Source organism: Aedes albopictus, chromosome 2 (assembly GCF_035046485.1).
Source record: "Aedes albopictus strain Foshan chromosome 2, AalbF5, whole genome shotgun sequence".
NCBI lineage: Eukaryota > Metazoa > Arthropoda > Insecta > Diptera > Culicidae > Aedes > Aedes albopictus.
Window position 1 is genome coordinate 128,830,113 of NC_085137.1, and position 16,807 is coordinate 128,846,919.

The window sequence follows — 16,807 nt, forward strand, 5'->3', positions numbered from 1 at the left end:
GTGCCGAAATCCACCAAAGACTCCGCGCCTACATTTTTTGGTCCTGGTCGAGCCAGATCAACCGCGAGTAGTGACAAAAATCGCGGTGATTTTCGCTATCCGTCGCGAGTCTTTTCGGGGAAAAACGTGCGCCACGCCAATACCATACGTCGTCGGCGTCAGTGTTCGATCACAGTGCACCTAAACCAAGGCCTGTGGATCAAAGCGAAGTGGGAGATTGACTAAAAGTGCGCGAAAGATCCTAATAAGTGATCTCGGAAGATCTAGTGATTGCTGGAGATAGCTGGTCAGTGTGGAGCGCGGCAAATTAGACCGGGCAAGCGCGTGGTGACGCCAACCGTGGCTTGGCTTGGGTTCTTTGTGTACCGCCTCACAATAGGACAATACGGCATTCACCCAGGGACGTTGCACCGCCGCCATCGTAAGTGTGGAAGATCTCCTGTAAGTACCGCATGCGAGTTGAAGCGTCGAGTGATGACGAGATAATTTGCGAAATAAAAAGGGATTTGTAGTTTTATTTGCATTCGTTCTGGTGCTGACATTTTTTAGTTCCATTCGCTTGCTTTCATCCCTTGCTAGTTGAGGTGCGTAGTGTGCTCTGGTTGCTCAGGTTGGTCATTTTTTTTCGTATCGCTGGTGGTTAACTGATTGATAGTAGAGATGACGAAGCTTCGTGAACTGATACACCAAGAGCGGTTTTATGTGGATACGATGACCAATATGAAGCAGTTTATGGAACGGTTTGATGCCGATCGGGATAAGCACCAACTGGAGGGATGGAAGCAACGGATAGAAACGGTTTATAAGGAATTCCAGATTAACCGCCTGAGCCTTGAACTGCTGTTCGAGGATACGAATGAGGAAACCTCAGTCGAAGAACAACGGGATGCGGAGAAGTCCAATCGTGTCGTACGACAGAAATTTGAACACGATTACATTTGCGCCTATAGTTTCCTCACCACTAAAATTCGAGAGTTAACTGCGCTTCCTCGGTCTTCCACTCAAACCGTTGCAGCAGCGGGTGCTCCAAACCCCCCTCAGTCACGAATCAAACTCCCTGAAGTGAAGCTTCCCACTTTTGATGGATCCATTTCCGAATGGATTACATTCAGAGACACATACAAATCTCTGATTGACTCGAACACGCAATTATCGCAAATTGATAAATTTTCGTACCTCGTAGCATCGCTTACCAAAGATGCTAGGAAGGTAATAGAATCGATTGACCTTACTGAAGCAAACTATGCTGTTGCGTGGCAGCTTCTGGAGAAACGATTTGACAACAAAAAGTTGGTCGTTAAAACTTACATCGATTCGATTTTCTCCATCGAACCGATGAAAAGGGAATGCTACGAATCCCTTATGCGTCTCATTGACGATTTTGAGCGCAACTTATGCCTAATCAACAAATTGGGCATCCAAACAGACAACTGGAGTGTGCTTCTTGCTCACATGGTCTGCAGCCGTCTCGATCCGTTCACCCTCAGGCAATGGGAGGCCCACCACAAGTCTACCGAAGTTCCTCAATACAAGGACCTCATCGAGTTCCTGCGTACGCATCTGATGGTTCTACAGTCGTTGGTGCCTTCGAAATCTCGTTCGTCCGATTCTCCCAAATCGGAACCAAACCGACCGTCGAAATTCTCGAAAATCAATACAGTCCACACAGTAACAAATTCGACGCCTGATTCCTGCCCGTTCTGTTCGAAGAATCCACACTCACCATTCAAATGCGATACGTTCCTGAAGATGGCCGTGTCCCAACGCTTTGACCAAGTGAAGAAAAAGAATCTGTGTATAAACTGCCTCTCCTCCTCGCACCTTCTCAGAGGTTGCTCATCCAGCGGATGTCGAGTCTGCAACCAGAAGCACCATACTATGCTCCACCAACCTCCTAGCGATCGCTCGTCCTCCCAACAGAAAGCAAACACACCCTCTGTTGAAGGCTTGAGTTCGCAATCGGCGAATCAGTCACACTCCTCGAATCAGTCTTCCTCGCCAGCACGGTCCTCCTCGTCGTCTGAAACCCAACCACCAGCCGCCTCTGCTCCAGTTTCCAGTCTCGTTTCCACCACTCTCGTCGGTAGTAGTCGAAGAGTTCCTGCTACAGTTCTGCTGCAAACCGCCATCATCAAGGTTTTCGGCTCCGATGGGAACACTCTATGGGCCAGAGCACTGTTGGATCCTGCATCACAGCTGTCGTTGATCACCGAGAACATGGTTCAGAAGCTGAAACTGCAACGCTTTCCCAGTCGACAGGAGATCGGTGGGGTAGGAAACACACTTGTCGTCTCATACCACGCTGTGGATGTTCGCTTAGGGTCACACTGCACCGAGTACGCGGTCGTAAAACCCTGTCACATCCTGAAGAAAATCACTCGTGAACTCCCAGCCAATGCAGTTGACTCCTCCCAGTGGAAGATCCCGCCTGGTATTACCCTAGCTGACCCGAAGTTCCACGAACCAGGTGCGATAGATTTGTTGCTGGGGATGGAACTTTACTACGAATTGCTTCTGGAGGGATTCATAAAGCTTGGCCCCGAACAACCGGTTCTTCAAAACACCGTTTTTGACTGGGTAGCTGCAGGAAGGGTAGGAATCCAGCCCCATCGAAACCAGCGGAAGGTTGCACATGTTTGCAGCACAGGGGATGCCGAAGACTCGATCTCTCGTTTCTGGGAACTGGAATCTTGCTGGTCACCCAGCACTAAATCGCCGGAAGAAACTTCCTGCGAAGAACACTTTGTAGCCACCACATTTCGTGACGAATCAGGCCGATTCGTAGTTACTCTTCCAAAGCGCCCTGATGTTCTGGCTCAGCTTGGCCGCTCCAAGGAAATAGCTGTTCGCAGATTCCACGCCCTCGAACGTCGCCTCGATTCCAACCCAAACCTCAAGGAGGCCTATTCTGCCTTCATTTCGGAGTATCTACAACTCAACCATATGCGGGAAATTGAAGACACCGATGACTGTTCCCTATCCTACTACCTTCCGCATCATGGTGTGGAAAAGTTAGACAGTACGACTACCAAATTAAGGGTAGTCTTCGATGCCTCCTGCCGGACGGACTCTGGCGTGTCGTTGAACCAAGCGCTGATGGTGGGACCTGTCGTACAAGACGATTTGTACGCAATATCGCTTCGCTTCCGAATGCGTCAACACGCCATCGTTGCCGATGCGGAAAAAATGTATCGGCAGATTCGTCTGCATCCATCCGATTACCCGTTGCACCGTATTCTTTGGCGGAGGTCCTCCTTGGAGCCTCTCAAAACGTTCGAGCTCACCACCGTTACCTATGGTACGGCTTCGGCGCCGTACTTGGCCACCAGGTGCCTCCTCGAGTTGTCCAAGCAAGGAGCAAACGATTTCCCTCGAGCTGCGGAGGTTTTGGCCGAGGACTTCTATATCGACGACATGCTTACAAGTGTCGACGACGAAAGCGATGGAGCAGAACTCTGCATCCAACTTCGGAAGCTATTACACTCTGGTGGCTTCAGTTTGCGAAAATGGGCATCCAACTCCGAAGCCATTTTGTCGGTCATTCCGCCGGAATTATGAGATGAACGTTCGATGCTGTGCTTGGAGACACCGTCAACCATCAAAACTCTAGGACTGATCTGGGAACCATCCACGGATCTGCTCCACTATTCCGTTCCAAAATGGTCACAAACGGACGGTATTACGAGGCGTACTGTGTTATCGGACACGGCAAAACTCTTCGACCCTATAGGGTTGATTGGTCCTGTAGTGGTCATGGCGAAAATCTTCGTGCAATCTCTCTGGCGAACTTCGAGCTCTTGGGACGATCCTCTCAACGACAGCCAACAGGAGTACTGGCTGGTATTCCGCAGCAGTCTGGAAGCGCTGTCGTCAATTTCCATTCCTCGTTGGGCAGCATTCGCCAACGCGCCGGTGAACGTGGAACTGCATGGTTTCTGCGATGCGTCGATCCGTGCCTACGGTGCATGCCTCTACATCAGAACCGTCTCCAGTGACGGTAGCATCTCTGTTCGCCTCTTGACTGCCAAATCGAAGGTTGCCCCGCTCGGAGATTCGAAAAGGCAGAAAAAGGTCAGCCTACCACGTCTAGAACTATCAGCGGCTCTACTCTTGGGCCACCTTTACCACAAGGTCAACACTAGCATCTCTCTGAACACTCGATCATTCTTCTGGTCGGATTCCACGATAACGCTCCACTGGATCAACTCGATTCCTTCAAGATGGAAAACTTTTGTTGCGAATCGGGTTTCCGAAGTTCAACACCTGACTGCTACTGGTGTATGGGCTCATGTTTCGGGCTTGGAAAACCCCGCGGATATAATCTCCCGTGGGATGGAACCGAGCCAGCTAGAGAATTCGAACTGGTGGACCGGACCTTCATGGTTGAAGCAGCCGTCACGTTTCTGGCCTCCTGTAATCCAAGCTGACCCGCCGGAGATTCCCGCCGAAGCTCTAGAGGAACGATCAGTATCGCTACCCATCCGGGTCCAGGAACCAAACGAAATCTTTCGCTTGCGTTCATCCTTCGTTTCGATAGTTCGGCTCATAGCTTTGATCCAACGTTTCGTGCACAACATCAAGCCAGCAAACCGTGCGAACCGTAAATCTGGATTTCTACAGACTACCGAACTGAATCAGTCTATTTCGACTTTGGTGCGACTAGCACAATCCGAAGCGTTCCCGAATGACGTTGCTGCGCTAAGTTCCGGGGGTCAGGTGAAACCGCACTCCCCATTGAAAAATCTGCACCCTGTTTTGAAGGATGGCATTCTGCGCGTCGGTGGACGTCTTACCAACGCTCCGATCCCGAAAGACAGAAAGCACCCGATGATCCTTCCCGCGCGGCATCCGCTCACTGACAGCATTTTGCTGCAATACCACCTCAAACATCTACACGCCGGGCCACAACTGCTGGTAGCATGCGTCCGGGAGAAATTCTGGCCACTGCGCATCCGTAACTTGGCACGGAGAGTGGTTCACTCTTGCGTCAACTGTTTCCGCTGCAAGCCTACAGTCCTGGAGCAACTGATGGGAGACTTGCCTCCAGAAAGAGTTACGCCAACCTTGCCTTTTCTCAACACTGGCGTTGATCTTTGTGGACCGTTTCAATACCGGAAAGTCCGCAAATCCCTACCAACGAAGTGCTACATAGCCATATTTGTATGCCTCGCAACCAAGGCCATCCACGTAGAAATGGTCTACGATCTTTCAACAGCCGCCTTCATTGCGGCACTACATCGCTTCGTCGCTCGCAGGGGTAAGCCCAACACTATCCATTGCGACAACGCCCAAAACTTCAAGGGAGCTGCTCGAGAATTGGCTGAACTGGCCAAGCAATTTCGGTCGCAGCAGCATCAGGCGGCGGTTGTGAACAACTGTGCAAACGATGGAATCCTCTTCAAATTCATCCCTCCCCGCAGTCCAAACTTCGGTGGGCTGTGGGAAGCAGCGGTGAAATCATTCAAGCAGCATTTCCGTGCGACTGTTGGCAATTCCGTTCTGTCGCAGGACGAGTTCGTTACGCTGCTAGCCCGCATCGAAGCCTGCTTGAACTCCAGACCACTCACCCCAATCTCAACAGACCCGAACGACCTGAAAGTGTTGACTCCGGGCCATTTTTTGGTTCACCGTCCCCTCACATCCTTCACTGAGCCTGAGCTATCGGAAGTCCCTCGGAATCGTCTCGATCGTTGGCAGGAGAATCAAGAGCTCCTTCGACGGGTATGGAAGCGCTGGTCTACGGACTACTTGTCCGGCCTGCATCCGCGCACGAAGTGGACACAGCTCCGGAACAACATCGACGTGGGGACCATGGTGCTCCTCAAGGAAGATAACCTCCCTCCGCTAAGGTGGAGATATGGCAGAATCGCTCGAATCATCCGAGGACTCGACGGCAACATCAGAGTGGTCGACGTGAAGACCTCCGACGGAGAGTATCGACGAGCCATCTCCAAGGTGTGTGTACTCCCTGTACGCACAGGAACGACCGGTGGGATCGCTCAAGATCTCGATGACCACTGAACTCCACGATCGCGGTATTTCGATACTGCGCAACGATCGGAGGCCTGCGGGCCTCCGAGCCCTGTAAGTATTGTTTTTTATTGAAATTGCAAAAAGCTCAAGAATTTTTCGTCCTCCTGCATGTACCCTGGATCCGTCGACGGCGACTCCATCCCGGTTTGAGTGCGCCCAACCCCGATGTCTAACTGGTGTTCGACCGGTTTGAGCCAGCGATGAGCGATGACGTCACCAGCATCAACCAAGCGAACGACCAAGTTTAACGACCGGAGCTGCGAGGAGAGGAGTCAGCGATGGCCGGACGGTACGAGTGTCGATGACCTTTTGTATAGAAGGAGAACCAAAACAAACGACGAGGAGAGTCGTCTGTTTACGATGAGCAACGAACCGAAGCAGATGAGAAGAGATCGTGAGTACGTGTAAGAGTGTTGGTTGAAAGGCTTAACCTTTCAACGGGGGCCGGCATATGTTACCGCAAACCCTATCTATAAGCCCCATTAGTATATAAGACCAATAGCGATCTCTCGATCACCCATGATGAATGTATATTCAATTACTCCTTCCTTATCGTTAGCCTTCAGCTATCGAGAGAAGAGAATCATCTCCCAATAGGCCTTTTATCAATTTGTACCATCCTGAATTCGCATATATCTCTATACTCGAAACAGATCAGAGATCAGTTGCAATAAACCTATCAAACGTACACGTCCGTCGTACTACCTACCGCGATAGCAGAAAGCGTGTCGAAATAGAAGTTTAACGAAATAAAAAGTGTTCGTTCTTTTTCCTCTAAAAACCGTCGCGTTCGTTACTGTGAAGTGCCGAAATCCACCAAAGACTCCGCGCCTACACCATTGTTAGACTGCTTCGAATCAGTTGTATGTCCAATTCATCCTGGTTTTCTCGTCATATTGTTGGCATTTGGTTGAATTACTAGATTCTTCGGTTGATAATCTGAAATATAAAATAATATTAACATCGTACGTCAAATAAGCTACATATTAGTGATACGCTCGCCACAGTTACATATTTTTAAAATATTATTTATATCGTACGATACATTTACCTGAATCCTGCTGAAATAAAATGTTAATTAGCAGTACATTGAAACACAAATACTACAAAACACAAGGAAAAGAGCATCAAACTTTGATCTTGGAATATTTAAAAATACGGTAAATATCAAGATCAAAATTTGATTTGTAGATCTTACACCGCAACGCACCATTCTAAGGTGATCTACCCACGTTACGGGGTGGGTCCTGGCAAGAGGTAGGCATGAAGAAAATAGAACAGTAGATATGACAAAATATGAGTTATTAAATAACGAGCCCGGCAGATGAATGGGAATGTAAATGTTTTTCGTTACTCTGCTTGTAGGATTTTCAACAACATTCCCCATAACACAAATGTAGATAACAGCTCAAATAATCTTCAAATGAGTTGAGATCGAATTCATTGTGGATAGATGTTGATGTAAAATATACACTACACAGATGCATGACAGCTTAGAGAGATAACCTTACAATTCAAACAATACATTTCTACATACTATTTCATTAGTCTATCAGAATTCATCGGATAGCATTCGCACATTGCAAATTACCAGATTATTGAAATTTAATTAATTAAACTTTCCGCACTGAAACCGCGCTTGCCAGCAGCGCCTTCTTACATGATAGTTGTAATGAGAGGTGGGCGAGGATGATGACGGCGAGCCTACATGCCTGCCCCCATATCATCAGAAGCGAACTGTGCACTGCTGACGATCCACCAGTTTCCAGTAGGGGTACATTACATACTGCACTCAGTCGTCATGCTACTACGCGGAAAGGCAACATTCCTCATCCAAGTGTGTACGTATCCATATTATTATCCATCCATCACACATTCGCATGCGCAATTCTGCGCATTTTTGCCTTCCTTCTAGGTAAGTACGTTGGCGAAAGAAAGTTACCGAAGTAGGGAGGAAGCGAAGTGCGGGCAGACGCACCCGCAGACAGTGGTCGTCGATCCAGCCACCTGTGAGACTCACTGGCTGTGTGGTAGAGTCGTGGAGAACCTGAGCTGACCTGACTCTGAGGTACCAAAGAATCGTCGTAAATAAGCGAACCAAAAAAAAAAACGAAACGAAACATTATCATTCCATCTGAGCGCTACAATGTTACTGTCATGTTCATTGCTCATCCGACGCACGGAACGGGGGTAATAAATGTGTGCGTTCCTGTGAAAATTTGTATCATTTCTGCAGTCATGCTGCCGTGAAGCGTGAAATCCTCTACCCGGTGGTTTCCTTCAAATTTTTGGCTAAAAACAGGAACACTTTTAGTTTTTTTTTTGCATTATTAATTGCTGATAGATACAGTATTCTGTCTTATGAAAAACATCTTCTATCATTTGTCTTCTATAGCCCTAGGTTCTGTTTTTCAACCTAACAATTCTTCATTTTTAGTCTACTCTCTTCAATAGGCGCTGTCCATAAACTACGTAGACTCATTTTTGGCCATCTCAGAACTCCTCCCCTCCCCCCTCGTAGACTTTTGTCCATACAAAAATTTCGAAATTTGTATGAACCGTGAACTTTGGCCGAAAAGGAGGTTTTTTTATCCCCCCCCCCCCCCTTCGAGTCTACGTAGTTCTTGGGCAGGTCCGTATTATATATTTTCCCCCACAACGCAAGCAAATACTAGAGTTCGTCACATTGTCATAGTTGCCGGCGATATTAGAATTCGGCATTCAGAAGAGCATTCGTATTTTCTGTGGATGGGAAAAAATACTCCTTCCTTCCACTCCTCCGGTAGCTTTCCGATTTCCCAGCTCCTAGGTATTACCGATTGCAGACATATGATCAACTTCAGTGAGTTCGATGGCATCCTTATCTTCAATCAGGGCGTGAGTAGGTTAGTTCACATTATGCCCCATGTTGACGTAGTCATTTATTCCGCTGCCTTGATCCTCCGACCTGCGATCCTTGTGCAATTCAGGTGTTTGTCGAAGTATTACTTCCAGCTTTCGTTCACCTCATGTCCTAATCCTTGCGTATTTCGGATTGCGGTATGATGCTCTTGCAGAATAAGTTGAGCTTCTGGTAGAACTCCCGACACAGTTAACAGCGAGTTGACCTTCGTCCGACAGCGTTACCTCGAGATTCTGCTTGTATGCTATGACATCAGATTGCTTCAGTTGCTTAGGAACGTACCGTGGCAGTCGTCGGTACCGTACAGTATTGATGACGAAGAGTTTTGAGCGCAGCTTCACCATGGATAGACATTATTAGCACCTTTTTTTCAGCACCACTTCCTCTGTAGATTACCATAGAAGAAGGAATCACAAACTACGTTCTATTTGATCGACAGCATTATCAACGTTAGGACCTATAGCGGGTACAAACTTTGATTGATTGATTGATTTATCTTTATTTGAGAGACTTTCAGCTCTTGGCTTACAAACTTTGACCTAATACACAGTTCGAACGAAACCTGTGCAAATACGTGGAATCGAATGTTACAAAACGACCTCATAATTTATCATGAACATTTTTGTACGATCTAATTACATTACCGATGACTGTTGGAAAATAAGAAAAATGGAATTAGGTTTCTCACAAGAATTGAACTCAGATCCTAGAAGTGTGGGAATAGCACACCACAGTCCTCTAGGCTATCTCAGCTTGTCAAAGAGGAGACAATCAAGGCTAAACTGGTTCTACCACAAACGAACGAAATGCTGACCTACTTTGGCCGTGTATTTGCCTGTAGTACAGCTAGTACAGAGAGAGACAACCGTCATAGCTGCGAGCATATAAAGTGACCTTTTGATCAGTTGATGACACAGATTGGCTAGCATAATTTGTAGCAGATGCATGTAAATTTCAAGCGAATATGTCTTAAAATCTGTAAACAAGCCACCTGATTGACACTAAATTCTCTTGATTGTTAAATTTCTGTCACAATTTGAACACCCTATCTCGTTTATGTGCTGTATAATTTTCATATTTTTTGCTGTGTAGAAACACATTTAATTTTATTCTGCCTAATAAGAGATATTCGTAACCATCTTTATAAAACTTCCAACAAAACTAATTCATCCATCGAGACCTCTATTTCTGCATTTTCCGGCTAAAAGGACAAATCAAAGAGGTTTTGAAAAACGTATTAAAACTGTTTTATGGATAGTTTCAAGAATGCTATAAAGCCTTTCAATCCATGGTGTTAATAAAAGTAGTAACCAAATTGTGAGTTTTGACTGTTGCTGTAATGAAACCGTAATGAAAACCAAACCACACCAATCCGAAATTGTTACTTGGGGTTAGATCTACTAGTGGTCATTTGAAGCACTTAGAACCAGATTCGTGGAACCGCAGCATCATGAAAGAATGTTCGTTTGGCCAATGAGTTCAACGACTGTATAACCCTAGTAGGATGCTGGGGTAAATATGACCCAACAGCTTAGGAGGCTTAAGGACAAAATATTTGGAGTACATCGATCGCATTTCTTAAAGCACCGTTAAAAAAAACCATTTAACGGATATGGCTGAAAATGCATCGTGATGGTGCTCAGTCATTGTTAATATTGTGATGCTTTTTCAGCCAAACCCGTTTCTACGGTTCTATAAAACGGTGCTCTAGAAATTTGAGCTATGTACTCCAAATACCTTGTCAATAAGGTCTTCAAGGACTCCTTTGAGTATAGGTAACACAGCAAACTTATGTGTCTCTGACAGATTTTGGGCCGCTGAATCCAAATCTGGGATCAGATTTGCTCCAGCACGTCAGAGTTTTGAGCTATACCTCAATTTATAAGACAAAATATGCGATTTCGGGTTTTTTTGACTGCTAGCCATTAAGCTTGGAAATTTTTTTTAAGCAATCAAAAGGTAAATTGGTCAAATAACATCTAAATTAACGACTCATGCAAAATATTTCGTTTTACCAATTAGAATTTGATAGTTTTAAGCGATTTATGTTAGGTACGATATTTCCCATACAAGTCACCCTCCAAAAGTTGCATGCAAGTTTACTTGCTAACATAAAATGCTTAAATCTATCAAATTTGATTTGGTAAAACAAAATATTTTGCATGAGTCGTTAATTTAGAGGTTAATTGACCAATTTACCTTTTGATTGCTTAAAAAAAATATTTCCGTGCTTAATGGCTGGCAGTCAAAAAAACCCGAAATCGCCTATTTTGCCCTATAAATTGGGGTATAGCACAAAATTGTGACGTGCTGGAGCAAATCTGAGCCCGGATTCGGATTCAGCGGCCCAAAATCTTTCAGAGACACATAAGTTTGCTCTTGAGACAGACAAAAAGTTAATTTTTGTTACGCTGTGTAATCGAATCAACAAGCGGCACTAGTAACTTCTTACTGTATTACGTTACGAGTAGGAGTTGTACTCACCTCCTGAAATCCACCTCAACACCTTGGAACCCCTCTGAAAGCTCCCCTGAGGCAACGGTAGATTTTTCTTGAACTCTACTACATATAACCCCTTAAAACCTCTCGAAAAGATTTGAAATGCATTGAAGGCCCTCAGACGCTCTTCCAAAAGCACTTGAAGCCGCCGGAACGCCCTCAACGCCTTGAAATGCCTTCAAAAACCTTCAAACCCATTTTAAAAAACTCTTTCGAAACCTTCTGGAGCTCTACTGGAAGCTCCTGTATCGGTATCCGGCCATTTATCTCTCTCTCTCTCTCTTCTTGGCGTAACGTCCTCATTGGGACAAAGCCTGTTTCTCAGCTTAGTGTTCTATGAGCACTTCCACAGTTATTAACTGAGAGCTTCCTCTGCCAATGACCATTTTGCATGCGTATATCGTGTGGCAGGCACGAAGATACTCTATGCCCAAGGAAGTCAAGGAAATTTCCTTTACGAAAAGATCCTGGACCAACCGGGAATCGAACCCGTCACCCTCAGCATGGTCATGCTGAATACCCGTGCGTTTACCGCCTCGGCTATATGGGCCATTTATCTGAATGCCGTATTGCCGAATGACATCTGAACGAAAGGGTCATTTCCCGAATGCCGTTTGGCCGAATTATGATCAAACGAGTTCAGAGGTCACGACACACTCCGGGTAATATTCTAGCTGTCAACCATTACAAATATTTCCTTCTTTCATTCCTAGGCTGTTTTTTTTACTATTAAGGAATCAGTTGGCGTTGAAACTGTGAATTTTTAGCAGAGATTTTTCCTTTTTTGAATTATAGGTGGCTCTTTCGAGTTATACTGATGTGGAGAACAGTGGCATGTTCACTTTAGTTTATTCTTCATTTTCCGGCCAAACGGCGTTCGGCCAAGTGACCCAGAACCCCTGGACCCACTTGGTACCTCCAAGAGCTTCATAGGTGACGCGAATCTCCAGTTCACGATAAAATATAATCAAATTGATTTCAGTATTATGAACTAGCAAGCCTGGAGATTTCTACAGGAATTTCTTTTAAAAATTCCTCCGTGATATTCTCACAGGGTATTCAAGTATTCGAGGAAAATTCTAAAAAGAAAACTGAAAAACTGGAAACTGAAGAACTGAAGAATCTCCACCAAACTAACATTTGGTGACCAATTAGTCTTGTAGAGGTTTTGAGAATCGTCATGAAACCTAATTTCCTAGATTTTAGTTTGATTCCTGAAGGTACTTTTTGAAGAATCTGAAAGGAAAATCCTGATTTTTTAAGAAGATGAAAACCCAAATAGAACATCCAGGTGTCAGGAACTCCTGGAAAAATCAGAGAAAGAATTCCAGGAATCCAAGCATCCGGGGGTTCTCCTGGAGGAATTTCAGAAGGAACATCTGGGTGGTTCTCAGAACGAAAATCGAAAAAATGTTCAAGAAGATCTGTTGGTTAAAACCCGAAATGAATTAGGGAATTCCAAATCTTTGTTGAGCTCCTGGATAAATTCCCACGGGGAGGCATTCTTCAAGAAATTCCAGCAAGAACTTCTTGGTAAAATTTGATTGTAGTTCTGGAAGAGCTTCAAGAGGTTGCCTGGAAATTGCCTTCGAGGTTTTCTGAAAGTATTCCAGAAATGGCTTAAAGTACTTCTCAAATAATGCTTAGAGATAACCAAGCAAAATCCTACGAAATGTAATCCCCAGAACATTCTTACAGAAATTCTAGGAGAAACCTCTACAGGCAAAACTCAATATCCGAGGATTTGGAAAAAATCCCTGTATAATTGAACCACCCAGATCATTAGGCCCTTTTATTTGGTTTTTCGTTTCCTTTTACGTTTTTTGGTGTTGTGTTCCTTTTGAGGAAGAAATCATTCTGGAGATAATTGCATAAATTCTAACAACTCATTTAGAGATTACAAAACAACCTTGTAGTTAGAAGGCACAGAATGCTCTGTGTTTGTGGCTTAGTAGGTTAAAGCGCCGGTCTAGCGAATACGGAGTTGTGGGTTCGAATCCCACCAACACGCGATGTATTTTCACAAATTCATCGCTCAATTTGTCAATTAGCAACATTCTGTGCCTTCTAACTAAATATTAGTTTTTCTGTATTTTTATGACATACCAGCTAATCTGGTAAATGCCAGTAAAGGGCAACTTATATCAGTGTATCCTTGGGGATTCCTATAAAATAAAATAAAAATTCTGGAAGATTGCCATAAGGAACTCCAGAACACCTCAAGGAATTTCAAAAAAAAAATCCGGGAAATTCTAGTGGAACTATGAACTCCAGGAAATCAGGAGAAATTCTGAAAATGAAGGGAAAGCAGCAGAAGCCTTTGGAGGAATCCGAAACGAAGTTACGGATGAAATTCATGAAGAACTCCTGTAGGAATCCAAAAAAACCTGCCTAAAACTTAGAAAACAACTCTACATGAATCTTAGAAGGAACTCGTCTGTAAATTTTTGGACGTATCTCCGGAAAATTTCCTGGAAAATGCAAACAGGAAATCTTTGAAGAATCTTAGAGGAAATTTCTGATAGAGTCCCAGAAAATGTTTTAAATGAATCCCAGGAAGAACATCTGAGGGAGTACCGACAAGTCCTGGAGGTATCTTATATAAAATTTCTAAAGGAGCCTCAGAAATGAAAAAATGAAAGAATTCCCGGGAGAACTTCTGGATGAACTCTTGAGAATTTATCAAAATTATCTCTTTGGTAACACCCAAAACGTATTCATTAAAGAATCCCAATTCCTGATGAAACTCCTGAAGGTTCCCTAGTTCCCCTGTGGGAAATCAAGGAAAAACATAAAAAGAGATATCTGGTTTAAAAAAAAAATCTTGTAGGAATCCTAGAAGCTTTTTTTAATTTTTATTACTGTGTTATTTAACTACTGATAATTCTACACTTCTTAGGAAAAGTAGTTTAGGAGTTCCAAGAGGTTACATTGAAAATTTTCATTTTCTGAAAAGCATCTACGAAAGAAATCCGTAAAGGCGTTCCTGGAGGAGTGTCAGAACAAGCTACTGGAGATACCCACGGGAAGGAACTTGTGGTGGAATTCCGGGAGAACTTCTGCGAAAACCTAATAAATCTTAAGGAAGGCTGAACAATGTTCTAAAGATATTCTAGACGGATTCCTTGCGAGCTTTCAAAGAAAACGAAAATTCTATAAGATTGTTCAGAGAAACATACTTGGAGGAACCCCATAAAGAATCCCTCAAGAAATCCCAAAAGAGCGTCTGGAGGATTTTATAGCGTTTGTTTAAAAAAGTTGTATAAGATTACCTAGATATTTTTTAGGAGAAGCTCATACAACTTGAGCTTCAGCTTAGGCGCTGTCCATAAACTACGTAGATTTTCTTTCGGCCACCTGAAACCCCCCTCCCCCCTCGTAGACTTTTTTTCATACAAATTTTTCGAAATTTGTGTGAAGCGTAGACTTTAGCCAGAACCCCCCCGTCCCCCCCTAAGAGTCTACGTAGTTTATGGACAGGCCCTTATGACCGCCCGTATATGCTACTACAGTATCACCAATCCAGCTACACTCACACAAGGAACCGTTTAGGTATCTTCCGGGTGTTCAAGTATCCTGGTCAATGTGGGAAAGGGGAAGGAAGTGATTATTGCAATCGACATCAGACCGAAAATACCTCTGCGTCTGCGGATGTCGGAGTGTTGGGGGGATTTGGTTGACAGAGGGTTCACACATGGGTGTATGGATGCCAGACGTAAGGTGATAGATTAGTGTGATTATTACTATGAAGCTCATGCGGCACAGTTCGCTTGATTGCATAACTCATAGGCGTTACCTGATAGAGTGACACTGTTCTGTGAAAGTTGGAAGGAAGGGAAACGGCTTTTTCAACTCGTTTCATGTTCTGGCGATGGCCAAGAACGAACATGTACATGAGTTGTATATATGGATAGGAGGGGGAAAGTACATAGAAAGAAACCAAGTAAGAGGATAGTGACGGATCAAGGATTGAACCCGGGACCGTCTGCGTACGAATCAGAAGTGGTAGCTACTAGTCCACCAATCCCGTCTGCTTTAGGATTGGATTTTGGGGGATGCTACTCGAGTAGTATAAGCAGAACTTGTGGGTGAATTCCAGAAGGAACCTAAAAAGAATTCTTCGAAGCAACTCCTTGAAGAATCACAAATCACAAGAATCTTACAATACTACCTAGAGTTATCCAAGGAATATCCCTGGCAGAATCTCACAAGGTACTCATTGATATCCATAAAGTAGGTACTCTAGAAGAACTCCAAGGATAATCATAGGAGAATCTTACAACGTAACGTAATAAGACATCCATGAGGAATCCCGACAGAATACTTAAAATTCTTCTTCTTGGTGTAACGTCCATACTAAGCAAAGTCTGTACTTCCCAAACTGTGCTATGAGTACTTCCACAGGTTTAAACTGAGAGCTTCCTCTGCCAATGATCATTTTGCATGACTAGATCGTGTAGCTGACACGAAAATAATCTATACTCAAGAAAGGTAACGACCGACCGAGCATTAAACGCGTCACCCCCAGCATATTGAGCCGGGGCCCGTGGCGTAGTGGCTGCACGTTCAATTCATAAGTGGATGGTCATATGTTCGATCCCAGCCCCAACACTTGCAATTTTACGTCAGTTGCTCTTCCCCCGGGAGCGGCTGACACCTTACCCTCGTCTGAGCATACGCTCTAACGGGCCCCGAAACTTGGATATCGGCAAAACGGCAACTCATAATGGACCCCCAATCGGACTGGAAAAGGAACAAGACCCACACATCAACATCCTCGTGCTCATCATTCTACCACGGACAGGGTAGAAAAGTGACAGCAGCGCAAAGGCAACCAGTTTGATATAGTAGAAGTATATTAGAGAATAGAATACATTTAGGCGCTGTACAAAGTGTAAGTGCAGTCGCCAATTGGAATCGTTCACGCAGTGCCCTAGTGGACAAAAAGAGCTGTATATTAGGTTAAGTGATTGAAGAATAAAACAAACCCAGCATAGTCTTTACAGCTGTGGCTAAATCCGGCATGTCTTCAATTCAATTTACTAGCATCTGGGAACGACGTTATAACTGTAATGCTCCGTTTCTTCGCTAGGACGTCTGAAGAGCTCTACAACAGAGACAATGTACGTTTTTTTTTTGGAATATCTGGATTAATACAAGCTTAAACGATAATGCTTTTATCCAAAACAAGTTTTCAGCAAATCAGCATTTATGCAACAGTTGATAACATTCATTTATTCAACATGCCATCATATTGTTGCCCATCGTAGTAATACAGCAGAAGCGCTCCCCTGTCGGATTTTACGACTTATGACTTCTTATCTACTTGAGTGCAGAGCTGAAACGATGTTTGCAATCGAAAAATTTCCTTCC

At 44.5% G+C, this 16,807-nt stretch overlaps 3 protein-coding genes across 4 annotated transcripts in view; 2 read left to right on the forward strand and 1 right to left on the reverse strand.

Annotated features, from left to right (window-relative positions):
• The window catches only part of LOC109415477 (homeobox protein aristaless), a 295,050-nt gene that overhangs the window by 179,944 nt on the left and 98,299 nt on the right, over window positions 1-16,807 (reverse strand). The gene's annotated exons all lie outside the window — the stretch shown is intronic.
• LOC134286201 (uncharacterized) lies at window positions 661-3,558 on the forward strand. Its single transcript, XM_062847780.1, has one exon. It carries the CDS (start codon window positions 661-663, stop codon window positions 3,556-3,558), a length of 2,898 nt encoding a protein of 965 aa, XP_062703764.1.
• LOC134286202 (uncharacterized) overlaps window positions 3,571-16,807 on the forward strand; it is a 40,265-nt gene continuing 27,028 nt past the window's right edge. The window contains exon 1 of the mRNA XM_062847781.1: window positions 3,571-5,955. Coding sequence (XP_062703765.1) covers window positions 3,571-5,955 — 2,385 coding nt within the window. The remainder of the gene's footprint in view (window positions 5,956-16,807) is intronic.

Coding starts and splice junctions, on each gene's coding strand:
- LOC134286201 (XM_062847780.1), top strand. CDS start 661: ATGACGAAGCTTCGTGAACTGATACACCAAGAGCGGTTTTATGTGGAT.